The sequence below is a fragment of the Argiope bruennichi genome, chromosome X2 (assembly GCF_947563725.1).
Source record: "Argiope bruennichi chromosome X2, qqArgBrue1.1, whole genome shotgun sequence".
NCBI lineage: Eukaryota > Metazoa > Arthropoda > Arachnida > Araneae > Araneidae > Argiope > Argiope bruennichi.
The window spans coordinates 103,781,605-103,796,936 of record NC_079163.1 but is presented as its reverse complement, the minus strand read 5'-3'; the positions used below and the strand labels follow the sequence as shown (position 1 = coordinate 103,796,936).

General features: G+C 30.5%; 2 protein-coding genes across 2 annotated transcripts in view; one reads left to right on the top strand and one right to left on the bottom strand.

The window, feature by feature from the left end:
- The window catches only part of LOC129960796 (zinc finger protein GLI3-like), a 121,078-nt gene that overhangs the window by 63,198 nt on the left and 42,548 nt on the right, over positions 1-15,332 (bottom strand). The gene's annotated exons all lie outside the window — the stretch shown is intronic.
- LOC129959832 (uncharacterized) overlaps positions 9,103-15,332 on the top strand; it is an 86,887-nt gene continuing 80,657 nt past the window's right edge. Inside the window, exon 1 of the mRNA XM_056072725.1 lies at positions 9,103-9,445. Within this exon, the coding sequence (XP_055928700.1) occupies positions 9,103-9,445 (343 nt within the window). The remainder of the gene's footprint in view (positions 9,446-15,332) is intronic.

Here is a 15,332-nt window from a genome sequence, read left to right as displayed (position 1 = left end):
TTTTTTTAACAAAACGTAATTCGAGAACCTTTGTAACACACATAAGAAAATGCTGTATAAAGAGATGAAATCATTTTGTTTGAATTGAGAAAATTAAGTATTTTCAGTCATTAAATTTGTATATTCCATTTCCATATGTAAGTGAGTACATCTAAGAGAGCATTTTTTTTTCTTTGCGGCGGGGGCAAAAGAAGTTCGGAATTGCAAAAACCATTTAAGGAATCGTAGTTTCGTAAATTCACTAAAATAAGGACAATATACTTAATTCACTGAAAAAGTCCAAAATATTAAATTCACTAAAGAATCACCGTTAAGTTTGATTAAAATTTTGTAAAGGCATAATCTAGATGAAAAATTCCTGATTGTTAAAATAAAATATTTCAAAAAACTACTTTAATTAAAAATATTTTAGAAATATATAGGAAATAGTAACCAAATAGAATTTCTTTTTGTTTAATATTAATTAACTTTTTATTTGATGAAGTTGTTTTTTCCCTGTATAAATATTGTTTGCTATAAAAAAAATGTTATGAGTTTAAAGAATTTAAAGCGTATTGATGTATGATTTATAATATTTTTATGTACAGTAGAAGTTATATATATACTAAGAAAATTGCTTTTTACCCAAAAATTAGTTTTAAAGGCTTTCAACCAGTAGGAATTATCCCAGTTTACTTTGTATAGAATAAAATGAAAGCTGAAGTTGGTCACGTTTTTAGAAACGTATTGCAGCTGGATTAATTTAAATCACATATAGATTTTTGTTCATTTCTTTCGAGAATTTATTTAAATTAAATATAAAAGCATTGATTTAAAATTTTACTCCATTTTAAAACTATCAGCTGACAAACTGGCGAAGCCACAGAATCTTATTGACTTGAAGAGGCAGTTTATTTTAGGTTAGGAGGAAGCATTGATCTATGTAGGAAAACGAAGGATTAGAACTCCTACAAATGAAAAAAATATTAAATGAACGCTTTTATCTAATTATTTTAATGAAAGTTTCAATCGAAGCTTTTAGTTCTAGTATTAACGAAGTAATTTGCAATGACGAATGATTAAAAAAAAAACTCTAAAACATTGAGCTATTTAAAGAAACATTTCTCTTGTTTAAATGCAATGATGAAAAATGTTAACTGTCGAAATATAGGTATAAAGCAAATGCAGCAGTGTTCGATAACCGCTGCGTAATTAATTGAAATTTTATGTGCAAATTGCGACAGCAATTTCAGAAAAATAAACTCATTATATTTTCATCTGAATTTTGTAAATATTATGAGACACGGCGTTTTTCAAAGGGGGCAAATACAATCTTTCTGGCTTTATATTTTAATTGTAATTACGTGCTTATACTGCATATGAAACTGAGAATTAATACCACTCGATTCCAAATCACCGTCGTCACATTTTTTTTAAAGAAATTTCTAATTTAATTGCAATGATGGAACCTTTATTTTTCATGAATATTATAAATATTACGAAACTATGCTTTTAGAAGTTAAAGAATACTGCAAAAAAAAATTTTTTTCTACGAATTCATCTCTTAATTGATAATTATTTCGATATATCGGATTGAGAAACGTGCAATTAGATTCGTATTTTTAATCTTCAGACAATATCAAAAAATTTGAAATTTCCACTTTAATGAAAGTGATTTTAATTAAAGTGAAATGATGTTAAGACGAATTATCTGTTATTTGTTTCATGCTGTTTTTAATTTTTAAAACAAACATTTTATTTTTAAACTTCTATTTCGTTTTATGCTTATTTACTTAATCAATTGTTTATATTTATTTTTTATTTTTATTTAATTTTATTATTTTAGGCCAATTATCGTTCGTCGTTTTCTCAAGACGTCCATTGATGTGTGCATCTCCATTAAGATGGTCATTGGTACGGTCTAAATTTGTCTTTAGTGAATAATATTTAAAACTACAGAACTTGATCAGTTTTTCGGAAAGGAAATAATAATATTTTTTGTTTGCTTAAAATATTTATAAACCAAGACTGTAAGAATAGAGAAGGTATAAAGATTGAGATTTATTAATTTTTTCAGCAGTGCATTTATTGATTCAAACAACATTAAATATTACTCTTTACGTCATTAAAAGCACTTGCTCATATTTCTTTGGAAGCATATGCGTGTCTCTTATGGCTCAGAAATTAGCTATTAGGTCACGTTTAGAGGAACAGTTTTTATATAAAAATATAGGATGGGACGAATTTCAGATTTATTGTATAAAAGCAAATGCAGTTGTATTTCTATTTATTGTTTTCCTTATTAAAAAGCTTCAATAATCTATGAAAATTTCAATAAAGCTGAAAAAGAGAATTAGTTTAACATTGAGATATCCGTTTTTGTTAAAATCCCATTTTTTAAAAATCTAAAATCACAAATTTTCTTTTATCTTCTACAAACCGTCTTTATTTTGTATCTATGATAAGTAGAAATGGAATTACAGACACTTTAATAGAAAATACCTAAAGATGGAGATGAAATAATATTGCAAAATTAAAGTTTTTCATTATCTTTATTTTAGAATATTTAAAAACAGCATCTTTCTACTTCATTTCTTTTGCCATGTATTAAATATTGTTTTGGAGCATTTACAGTATGAATTTTTTCTTCTTTGATGAACTTGTTACAAATTTAAATGCCGGCGTCCTGGCATAGGGGTAGCGCGTCTTCCCCGTGATCTGGGCGTCCCGGGTTCGAGTCCCGGTTTGGGCATGGTTGTTCTTCTGTTGTTCTATCTGTGAGATGTGTGAATGTGCCCTCCTGTAAAAAGGGGTTGTGCAAGCGAATGAATGATGCGTGAGTGGCAAAGTCATACTCTTGGCCCTAGTTGGCGCTGCTATAAAAAATAAGAGACGTTCCCCCTCAGGCTTAAATCGCTGTCTTCGTAACAGCGGGCTTGTCAGTGGCAAGTGCCATAAGAAACAAACAAACAAATTTAAGTAATTTTGAATCACTAAAGAATTTTGATTTTCCCCTAATACAGTAATTTCTGACAATAAAAGCAGATTTATGACACATATTAATTGATAATAATATTTCCAATTTAGTTCAGATGCATTTTCAAATAAAAAAATTGAAGAAATTCCGAAATTTGCTGATACCAGCAGCATAGCGGATCACAATGCATACTCATTCGAGTGGAGAAAAAGACAGAGAAAAAAAATTATCAGAATTGAAAATTTAAAATCAAAATTCGACAAAAATCTATGATTCTGCATTAAATATCTTTCAATTTTCAAGAATTTTAATTAATTAATTTAATTAATTTAATTAATAAGAATTAATGAGTAAGCTTTTACTTCAATCCCAAGCCAATCATTCAATCATTATATATATTGAAGGATATACCATTCCGGTTATTTTTTTCGATTGAGAAGTTTTTACGTAAATTTCATTTGAAAATAGAGAAATGTGGCTTTAAATAGGTCTTTGAGTCTAGTCGGACCCGTTAATCAATTAAAACGGATAAGTCAGAAAATTAAAGACACTTTTTTCATACGCTGAAAATGTTTTCTACGTAAAAAAGTTTCGAAGAGCTGTTTGAATAAACACGAATTTCATTTGCGGAAAATCGGACGAATTAGAAATTCGAAATATATAAATCTCATTTTTATGAATAACCATTCTGATTTCAAAGAAATTAGAAAAAATTAAAACTAAAAAATACAAGAATCCGCTTTATGAAAATATTTCTTAAATACTAAGCAAAGTTTACACAAAGCTAACTATTGCGCGCAACAGTTGTCTTTCTATTGTTGCCCCGCTATTATCTTAGTATAAACAGTTGAAACAATGTTGCTGGGAAAGTGGGAAATGACTGTCCCGATGAGATAACTATTTGTCATTGTCATCATGGGTATATTATCTTCTTGTTGGCGTGGTCTTCTATTGCATTTCAATACTTGTCCTTGTGTAAATGCTCCTTTAGGTTGGTTCTAAAATAATAGGGTTCCCTGCCTATGAATTAAAGCACTGATCTTGAAGCAATGAATAACTTTTTTTCAGTGATATACCTTCAAATTTGTTCCGTAACAATTAACTATCTTATTTCACAGTTTCATTTCCCCACATAGAGCTCCTGGTCCTTATAAAAAAAAAACTTAATTTAGTGCGATTTTACTGTATCTATATCATACTGAATTTTACCGTTCAAGCAGTTTTGTATAAGCATCAATGAATCGAAACCTGAACAAATTGACAGCGCAAAGTCCGGTCTTTATGGCGGATGTAACATTACTTCTCAACTAAACTCCAATAATTTTTCACGAGTCATTAAAAATGTGCATGATCTTTCATTATAATGGAGATATATGATTTCTAAATGATTTACCAAATCACATCATTTTTCTTTGATTACATTTATTTAATATCACTAGCTCTTAACACTGTACATTAGAGGTAAAAGAAAATACACTGTACCTTCCATCAAATAAAAGGCATAATGCATCATTGAAGAATTTCAACTTTCGTTCAGTTTTAGAGTCACGATTCTTCAGGAAATTTTCAGATGATACTAATCTATTTCTTCGGTATTTATTATCTGTTTCAAATATGGATGTTTTTAAACAAGTTTTTCATTGTAAAATGCAGGTTTAATACGTTGCGTTCTTTGAATTGTTTTCAGTTAATGTGAAAAATACATATTCATATTTTTAAAACTCGCAGCCTTTACAAATGCTTTACGCAGCCTTTAAAAATGCTTTACGTAGCCTTTACAAGGTGAACCCATCAAGTTTGCATTCGTAGCGATTCGTTCATATACATATCCCTTTAACCTTCCGTCGGGCGCAATGCAAATCCTAACACGATCGGACGCAATTCATTTAAGAGATTAATGTACTCAATTAATGCAATTTTTGAATGTATGTTAAAAAAAACATATTAAACAGAACTTTTCACTTACATTTGAGTATATTTAGTATGAGTATTTGAGTATATATGAGTACTCAATTAATGTGACTTCATCTCACAGATTAGTTGCGCCCAAAGGAAGGTTAAAAGCTCATCAACTTTCAGATCTTTTGGCTATGCGAGTCCATCACTGGTATTCAATTTCAACTGGTTGGGATATAGTATAAAAAGTTCTGGCCTACTGAAATACACAGCCGTCTGACAGCAAATGATATTGCATGAAAAAAGATTTCTGTCGAAATTTTAGAAAAACAAATCTGTTGGATTATTTATTTGAACAATTATGAAACTCGACACTATTAAGTAGTTAATTTTAGATAGGGGAATCTTCGTGATTTTGAGGAGTCAGCTTTGATTTCATTAATATAAAAATGCTTATTTTTCTTTTAATTATGCGAAATATAGAAACTTTAAGCAGTTTCGAAATAAAAGACAATGGTACTATTCAAAAAAAAGCATACCGACATCGGAAAAGAAGCTTAAAGAAAAACTCTGCTCTTTAAAGAACTCCGAAAAAGCATCTACCATATTTACTGATTGCTATCCCTATACGGACTAAAACCGGTCATATGTCAGAGACATGAGTTCCTGAAAGGAATAATAGAATCGAGAGAATACGGTGAATCAATTATTTGTTCTATGAGTTCACGTTTTAATTTATAATTATATAAGTTTGTTTTGCATTTGTGATTAAAAAATATCGTAATAAAATTTCATTTCTTTATTTTTCTAAATACAGAAATCTCAAGATAAATTGAAATTTAATAATAGGAAAAAAAAATTAATTATATAATGACTAATTTATCCACCTTACGTGCTGCATTTATTTTTATTTTTCATTTCATATTTATAATTTATGAAATTTTAATTGTTTTTCGGCAGTTACACTGTGGATTCGGTTTCCACAAAAAGCCTTCCTCCAGCATATTGTTAGTTGATTAATTAATTTAATAGGATGAAATTCATAAACTAAAAAGAGGTTTGCTATGAATATTAAGCAGTTGTAATTCATTCTTGATCAAAAAGAATTGGTAAGAAATTTACGTCAATTCTTCATCGTTTTCAGCTGGATGCTTACTTTCATTTTATTACTTCTTATAATTCATAGTGAGTTTTTGAAGTAATTTAAGACGACATTTCTCGGTTTTGTAAGTAAAATTAGTGTGACACTAACTATTTTAAAAATCACTATGATGATTGGTTAATTATTGTAATTAATTTTTGTATTATTATTGGTTAATTATTATTGATTAATTATTGTTGTTAATTATTGTAAAGCTAAAGTAGGGAGATGCTCACTGTCCCCACAGTTAGTGCATATGGCTGTTTATTACAATTTATTTAACATCTGGAGAATTTCATACGACTCCTATAGATAAAACTTTTTAGACAGCATATAAATATACTTAACTACTTAACTGTTTTATTTTTTTTACTATCTAATAAGATGACACCTTCTATTTTGGTAATATTTTCTTATTTTGAATCAAATAGAAATCCATTGAATACTTGACTTATCTATGTATTCGAAGTAATTTTAATATTGAATCATAATCGTTATGAATGGTTTATTTTTTGCTTACAACTACCAAAATTCGATAAATCGATGCGCATATGGCATATGGGCAAAACAGTTAAGCGGTTAAGAATGGCTTTGCTGATAAATCTGGCTATACATGAAATGTTTTATTGATAAGAACTTGATATTCAGAACATTGAACATTTCCTTTTTATTTCATCTTTATAATTTACAAAAAAAAAGTTATTTACAATGTAATTGCTTTTAGTTTAGAAAGATTAATATCCCGCTTGAAAACTAAAAGAATAATGGCGAGATAACGAAAGCGAAACTGAGATAGTTATTCTCTCTTCAAACTTCCAGACACAAAACGTAAAATATGTTTGGAAATTGCATAATTAGAGATAAAATAAAAATATTATATATGGTTTAAATATGATTTATGATACATTTTCACTTTCGTCTATTCGAAATCTTGTTTGTTGTTGTAATCATCAAAAGATTCGACCTCAAAATTTGATGAATCTTCATATTTTAGTCCCGTCTGAGACCTTACCTGACTATTTTTAGAACTATGCCCTTCCGTTGGTTTCTTTTTGAACACGAGCACTTAACGAGCTAGAAGGGTGTAATTTAGAATGTAGCTTTTACACCAGAATTGTTGATTTCTTTTACACTCAGGACGAAATCTGCCCATGGAAAATCTGTCTTTCTATTTATCCATGAGAATGCAAACACGATGGTTTAAAAATGCAGGGAGCTGAAAAGGTAACCTTTAGCATATAGTTTTATGATCTTGACTGTTGATATGTAACAAATATTGGATATACATCATTGACTTGCTTTCTACCAGTTTGTCGATTCAAGGATTTCTCAATAATTCAAAAATGAAATAAACTGGATATATGAAATTGAAGTATTTGGTGTGTGGTCCGTTCATCACAATTACAAGTTTGTATCAAATTTTGGATTTTAAGGCTAAAGAATAAGGCTCAAATGCCTACTTAATTCTCTTACTGTGTTACAGTAATACTAACTGCGTCATATTGCGTACACATACGATAAAACAGGGGAGAAAACATTCCCGCTGGTTCGTGATGTCATAAAACTTAGTAACACATATATTATTGCGATGTCTTATAAAAGCTTGAAAACTCATAATGTCTACATACTTTGGAAGCAAATCATATTGCAATAGTGATATTATTATAATTATTATTTGTTTAAAAAGCCCCCTACAATCATAAGCCCTAATTGAGTTGCAAAGAAAGATTAAATAGCCCCTTCATTTAGTCTATTGTCTGTCCACGATATCAAACTTATAAACAAATTTGAGTTAACATAATACGCTAAATGTTTTTTTTTACTAGCTGCTTAAAAGAGATGTTATTTCTTGGTGTTATTTTCTGTCGAATTTCTGTAAAATTCCATAGTATCATTATGTTAATATTATATATTTTTCAAATTGCTTTTCAGAAAAAAAAATGAAAATAGTTGTAGATAAAAACCCAACGGGTTAATTTCATTCATAAAATTAACAAAATATATTTTACAATCCTATCGGTAGTGTGTCAAATCATGGCTTCTTGAATTTTTCCCATTTACAACCTAATTTTTTTGTGAAAAATTAAACTTCTTCCCCCAATATTATAGTATCAATTTAATAAAGAAGCCTTAACTAATGATAAACAAACCAAAAACTCAAATAATTATTTAGCCAACTGCAATGAAATGGTGTGACTGAAGATGGATTTCTTAATTGATTCTTTTTACAGATAGGAGTGAGTATTGTTCCATTGACTGATTGCATCTTTGAACACTTCTGTCTGTGCTAGCAGTGGGCGCCACAATTTGAAAGTTTTTGTGTTTAGTACAAATATTAAACACTATTGACTTAACTTAACTTGTTGCTGTTTTAAAGAATTGTTTCCTTTAATGAATGGAAATACTTATCTGATTTCAGGACTAAAAAGTTAGTATTAGAAACAAAACCTTTTGCCACATAGAACTTTTCATATATAACTAAGAAATGATATTAATGAATTCATACTAGAAATCTTATTTTGTGGAAACTCTGACTTCCTAACCGAAAATGAGTTATAGATGTTTAAAGGTGAAACTATAACATGTTGTAGTTTTGAACACTATGATGTGTTGTCCCTTTCACTAGGTCAGAGGTACAATAATTCTTATTTAAAGGAAATTGAGGATACTTCATTAAAGATCATTTTCTCTGATTGTGAGGAAGATGGTAATTTGCATATGCCATCTTTTATCGACCCATGGTCGTATAGTCCATCGCAAGTGATTTCCATTCTAGTCTTAAAAATCCTCGTAGTGGTGGGAATAAAATACATTTTGGGAGGCCGAAGTAAATTTTCTAACGATATTGTCCAATATCTTTCTAAGCGGTTTAATCTTTAGATTATTACTGTTACTATACGATTCGTTTCTTATGAGATTACTATTGATTTCTAGCTCACTTTTAGATCTTTAGATTATTTTATAAGACAACTTTTCTTCAACTATTTCACCATTTTAAGTAACATGACCACAATACAAAAGCAATTGCTCGTGTAGCGTAACTGTTAACTGGCTTATAAGCTTTCACCATAGACTCTCCCTCCAGTGAGTCGGAGGTGAGACGAACGATATGGCTGTTGGGCGGGATGTAATAATTCAATCGGATTCCACGGATCCATATTCGGATCTCAAAACGAAAGTCATCGACTGCTGTTCCGAATCAAAGACGCAGGAAATTCGACGATTTTTGGCTGTAGAAAGTTTAGGTGATCGGAAGCCCAGCGAATTGCTTCGTATCATGAAAAGGCGAGCCGAACGCCATAACATCGATGATTCCTTGCTGCTTGAACTGTTCAATCAAGCAATGCCAGTACCTGTGCAAACTATTTTGGCTTCCATTTCACCGATTTCTTCGGACAAGGCAGCAAATGTGGCTGAAAGAATTGAGCGAGGACAGAACCAGGGACCTTGTGGTTCGCAGCCCAGTAACATGACCACAATACAAAAGCAATTGCTTGTGCAGCGTAGCTGTTAACTGGCTTATAAGCTTTCACCACAATATCCGACAAAATCTTGAAACACCTACCCTGCTACTCCTTGATAGCCACGAAATTCCTGTTACTGAACCATTGGCTAGGGCAATGGTTCAGTGGCTTACCAGGCAACCATTCCTGTTACTGAAATGACATAAATAAATAAAAAATGGTGCAATTTTCGTGACGATTCATCATTTTAACAATCATCGAATACATCTGTTTGAAAGGGATGTATTTGGCGTATTCAAAACTTCTTACAACAGGCAGTGAACAAACAACATGGCGCCAATACCATGTAATATCTGTAAACCTTTTACCATATTTAGTGTGGCTAATTTGGATAACTACATCTATGATTCCAAATAATATTATGAAAGTTAAATATATTATATCCAAATAACATATTATATGTTTCATATTCTTTAATAAGAATATTTTTACTGAAGATGAGTTTCTGCCTTCATTTGCAACAGACAGGCCGACGATTCATTCAGATCTCATGCATGATTCAGACTTTGAAAGATCGATCGTCAGCATAGATTTTGACCCAAAATCCTGTCAGTTTAAATATCTCATTGTACTCCTCAGTTATATACCCTGAAAATGTGAGGCCTTTTCCTAAGGCTCAGCAAAGAATAGGAACAACCAAAAAAACACTCTAGTTTAATTAAAAGATTATTATAGACAGTTTCTGAAAAATCAGCCTCACAGGCAATCAAATCAAAATCAAATAATAATCACAAAATTTAAAAAAAAAAAAAAAAAAAAAAAAAACGTAGGAAGGGATTCCAAAGACATTTTGCTGCTTTACCATAAAAGATTAAGAAAAGGATGAATTTTTAAAGCAGTTATGATTTTGTCTTCAAATTTTAAGGTTCAGCAAAGATTTTCCTCACTTATTAAATAGTATCATAATGAATATTTTTTAAAAGGACCGAATTTTAAAAACTACGAACTCTTATAAAAATCTTGTTTTTATATACAGAAACTTGAGATATAAGCAAAAAAACAATCTTATTTTATGCGAATAAAATTCATTTTCTCATTTATGTTGTTTTCATAAAAAGCGCAGGTCAAAAGTACACCTCCTACTCAAAGGTAAAACACTATATGATGCCATTGATCAATGTGAAAGGTTTTTATAAAATAATTGAAATTTTAACATTGAAAATTTGGTCTTTTTAAATGTGTAATAAATGTCAAACAAAAAAGAGCTAAGATCAACGATTGCATTAAAATTGTGAACTTACATACGAAACAAACAAAAAAATGAATATTGGAAATTGGTCAAAGGTACAACACTCTCTACATTGAAAAAATGTTTAAAAATTTGCAAAGTAAGCATTGTGGAAATATTCATGGATATCATTTTTATATGTGACTCTACTTGGAATAGGGAAACACAGTTTAATTGACTGTTTCACTCTTTTGACTTATTCGTAGATTTTCTCACTAGGGAATGTTTTTTGTTGCGCCCCATCGTATAGAGAAGAGAATAGAGTATCCATTTTGGACATCTTTTCGTTGGTCTATTTGATCTAAAATTTGATTCATTTTTAAAGTTTTGTTATCAAAACCACAAATCTAATTTCAGTTTTCTAGTTTATTGTATTTTTGAGCTACCGAGAAAGACCAATAGAGAATCAATTGTAGTTGGAGTTAATTTTATATTTGAGGCTTAACTACAATTCTGTTGATAAAACTTTATGCCAAGTTTCGTCCATTTAACTTGCTGCAGTCTTGATCAATTGTACTCATGGCCATACAGGCAGGCAAATCCATAGATTTGCTGTTGAAGTAAAAGATTAAATAGGAATCTATAATCTTGGTGTAAAACTCACTTATAAAATTTTATCTCTCTAATTTGTAGCGTTTTTGTATTTTCGTGCTCACAAATTGGCAGATAGGCGTAATTCAAAAAAAATTTTATTTCTTTTTTCTCTCAATCTTTTTTTTAAATTCAGGATGATCTAAAATGAGGAGATTCATCAAAATTTCGAGGTCAAATTTTCGTTCGACTCAATGACATTCTCTTTGTATTCCGTATACGAAAAAGTAATTATTTGTGTTGAAACAGAAAGTTAGACTTCATAAAAATTAGAAATGCAGCAGAGAAAGCAATGTAAAATAATAAAATTCAATGTTGAATCAAGAATACAGTGCATTGTAATTGACTAGAAACTATGTGACTGCAATAAAAAAGATGTCTAAACCCAAATAAATGGATCTAAACAAGACTTCTTACAGCTTTTCTCCACTTCATGAGGAGCTACTTTCTTGACTCCTTCTGAAATGTCATAAAATTAAATCTCAAGTCATAAATGGCAGTCATATATTGCATTTGATCTCAACGGCACGACTAAGTCGTAAAAAAATGAAAACATGATGTAAAAAATTCATTTCAAGAGCATTTTTCTCGTTTGTTTACTTTCTTTTTCCAGTCAGCTTAATTCCATAACAATTAACATATAAAATGAAAAAAAAAAAAAAAAAAAAGATATATAAAACGAGCCAAGATCTTATTTGTGGCCAAACGAAGCCGTCTCATGCCACGCAATTTTTAGTTTAAAGGTCTAAGATAATTAAATCTCGTCTAACTTATTTAGAACAAACTTAAGGTTCTTAAGTTTGGTAAATTCTTTCTTGCCGAACTCAATTTCCTGAACAACTCATACAACCTGTTTTAATTGAGGTCCATAACTACTATGACATGCTCTTTGTTGCCTTTACACACGCAAACGTGGACTAAACGTGTATTTCTTTTTGTGGAACCTGAACACGCAAGCTTTATTGTACAGATCGTGTGTGACTGAACACCATTTTCAAAGATATTTAAAAACAGCATTCTGTCCATTTGTACAGTAAATGCTGAGAAAGCTGACATTTCATGTTTACTGTATGGCACCTTCAACTACGTCTGGTTTTAAATTGTCTCCCTTCACGACAAGATTGCGAGGGGATTACTGAACTTAAAGTGATTTATTTTTTGTTCACGACAACAAAGAATGAGAATTTTAATTTTTGCCAACAACAGTTGTGGCAAGCGTTTAATAAATGCAATATGATAAAAGAGTAATCGAAGAAAATGAATAGTGAAGCTAACCCTTTTATGCAAGTACAATGGAAATGAAAGAAGCCATAAGATAATAAATATTTATTGATTAATATAAAATAACGAGCGGCAATAATCTCCCCGAAACTTTCTCACGTACTCCTTCTTATACTCCTTCTTCTCCTTCTCCTTCACGTCTTATTCTTTCATCCTTTCATAAAACTGTGGACTTTGTGTAAGACAGCGAATGCCTTGTATGGCATTGGCGAGTAATACACATTAAAAAATATACATATTTAGCATTAATCAGAATTTTTGCTGAAACTATCGTGCTAGAATGCCTTTTTTCCAACCGACTGTAACCGAAATTTGATAAAAAAAACAACAGATGTCACATACCGAATTTCATTAATTTAAGTCATTGCGTTTATGGGTTATTGCGTTCACATCCATGCGAAAATACGGACCAACAAACGGTCAACCCTTAAACAAATTTGGTTCAAAATTTAATAAGAATCTACATTTTAGATGGAAAATTTGTGTACCAAATGTTACTTATCTAGCTTTTTATATTTTGAAAAGGTTGAATTCACTTGCATTTGAACAATCAGCCAGACAGATTTATCTTAAATGGATTTTCATTCTAAATTTAACAGAAATCTATAAATTTCGTGTCAATACCATACATCAAATTTCATCAGACTACATGAAAGCCTTTTTGAATTGCCATGGTCACAGACAGACAAACATAATGCCAAAAAAGTGTTTTTCGAATTCAGAAATGTGAGTTTTCGTCAAATTTTCGAGTTCGAATTTCTTGACGATTTCAACGCTTTCTATATACTTTGTATGCGAGAAAGGGAAAAAGTGTAAACAATCTTGAAGGCACATCATCAAAGCAATTATTTGTTTCGGCTTTAAAAGAACCACCTGTAACAAGCGCTGCTCTTCATGGGGATAATAAGTAGAAGAGATGACAACATAATGAACATGTATATAATGATTTAGATAGGCGTTTTAGGGGATTGTTTCTAAGATAAAATATTCATTTTTTTTATTTTGAATTCCGTTTGAACTATAAATACACTGCTTGAGTTGATACCAATGGTGTTAAAATATGCATTAGTTAGAGAACATAAATCGGATTATGGCAATGGGTTCAATCGATTGGCTGCGGCTTCAACCCATTTTATTTAGATGCCGATAAACCAAGCGGCAAAACGACCACTGCAGTTATGCTGACTGCTTGAGTTTTTCATCCAATTTAAACACACTGTGGACCAGTTCCCCTTGAAAGTCTTCAAAGAAGCAACGAATCAACATTATATTGGAATTAATACCAGATAACTATCTTAGGATCTACTGAAACGTTTTAACATTGCTTTGAACAACACAACATGCGATACTTTCTCTTTATCATGAGTTTCTGACTAATTGACTTGATTAGATGTGGTAGACAAATTTCGATTAAATCCATCATTACCTCCACGCTTATTTAAAAATAATTTATTTATTAATATTATCGTTGACTTAATAGTCAAAATCTATTCACGATAAAAATGAGTCTGATAGAAAGAAATTGACTGAAAAAATTACTGAAGAAATTTCAGAAAAACAGGTTCATTCGATTGTTTATTTGAATATCTAAAATGTTATGAACTTCTACTTTTTTTAAAATGTTAACAAATATTATCGTGTGATTATTTATTCGCCGATTTCTCTCTTTCTAAATGATTATTACCTGTGCTTACTGCGCACGTGAGATTGAAAAATGATGCAATTAAATTCCTATTTTTAAATCAGCATGCATATTTCAAGATATTGAATTCTCTAAATTAACTGCATAGATAAAACGCGTTTTGTAATGATGAATGACTCATTTATTCATCTTTCATTGCTTATTTTGATTTTTTTTTCATTTTTAAACCTAACAATTATATTTTTAAAGACATTATAATATTTTAAAGTTAGAAGCTGGCAATAGTTGCTTAGTCACCGCACTCAGACACCGTGATGCAGTAGTTGTTCAGGGAACTGTTTAAATTTAAATTAGTAGGTGGAGTCCTCTACTAATAAATAAAATATTTTCATTGCTTTTATCTGAAAGTTTTAGCACAATGGGTCAAACAAAGTAATAATACATTTTGTGTACGCATGCATTTTGTATAGAATGAATTTATTTTACTTGCTAACAGATTTGTTAAAAATGCTGGAGAACCCAGCTCCAGTGAAACAATAAAATTGTTAGCGTCGAATCCATTTGGGAACTGAAGTTAAACTTGGAAGTTCAGAACAAATTAAATAACGAATTACAAATTTAAATCAAATAATCAATTATAGAATAGAAAACATGTGTCATTTGTCCAAATACGTGTAGATTTCATGAGGCAAATGAGCAACAATCTGAGACCAGGGGCTCGAAATGAATGAAATTAAATGAAAAAGTTGCAAATGAAATGTCAGAAGCAAAATCCAAGCCTTTTTTTGTTGACTGAATATTGGAACTGTTACGAAACACGACATTTTTAAAAGTAATTCACCAGACTATCATCTCGTTTTAAAGCAGCACGAGGACTATTTAGGTACAGTCTTCGTGATTTTGAATCATGATCAAATGACAAAGGGGGAACCTGAGTTACCTCTTCTCCAAACTTCCTCATTTTACCAGCAGTCGTTTGACCCTCGACTTAATATGTTACAGGTCCGTATACATGTCGTATTGTCCGTGGAATCGAGCCTTGAATTCTCAATATTCCCGAAAACGAAATCGGC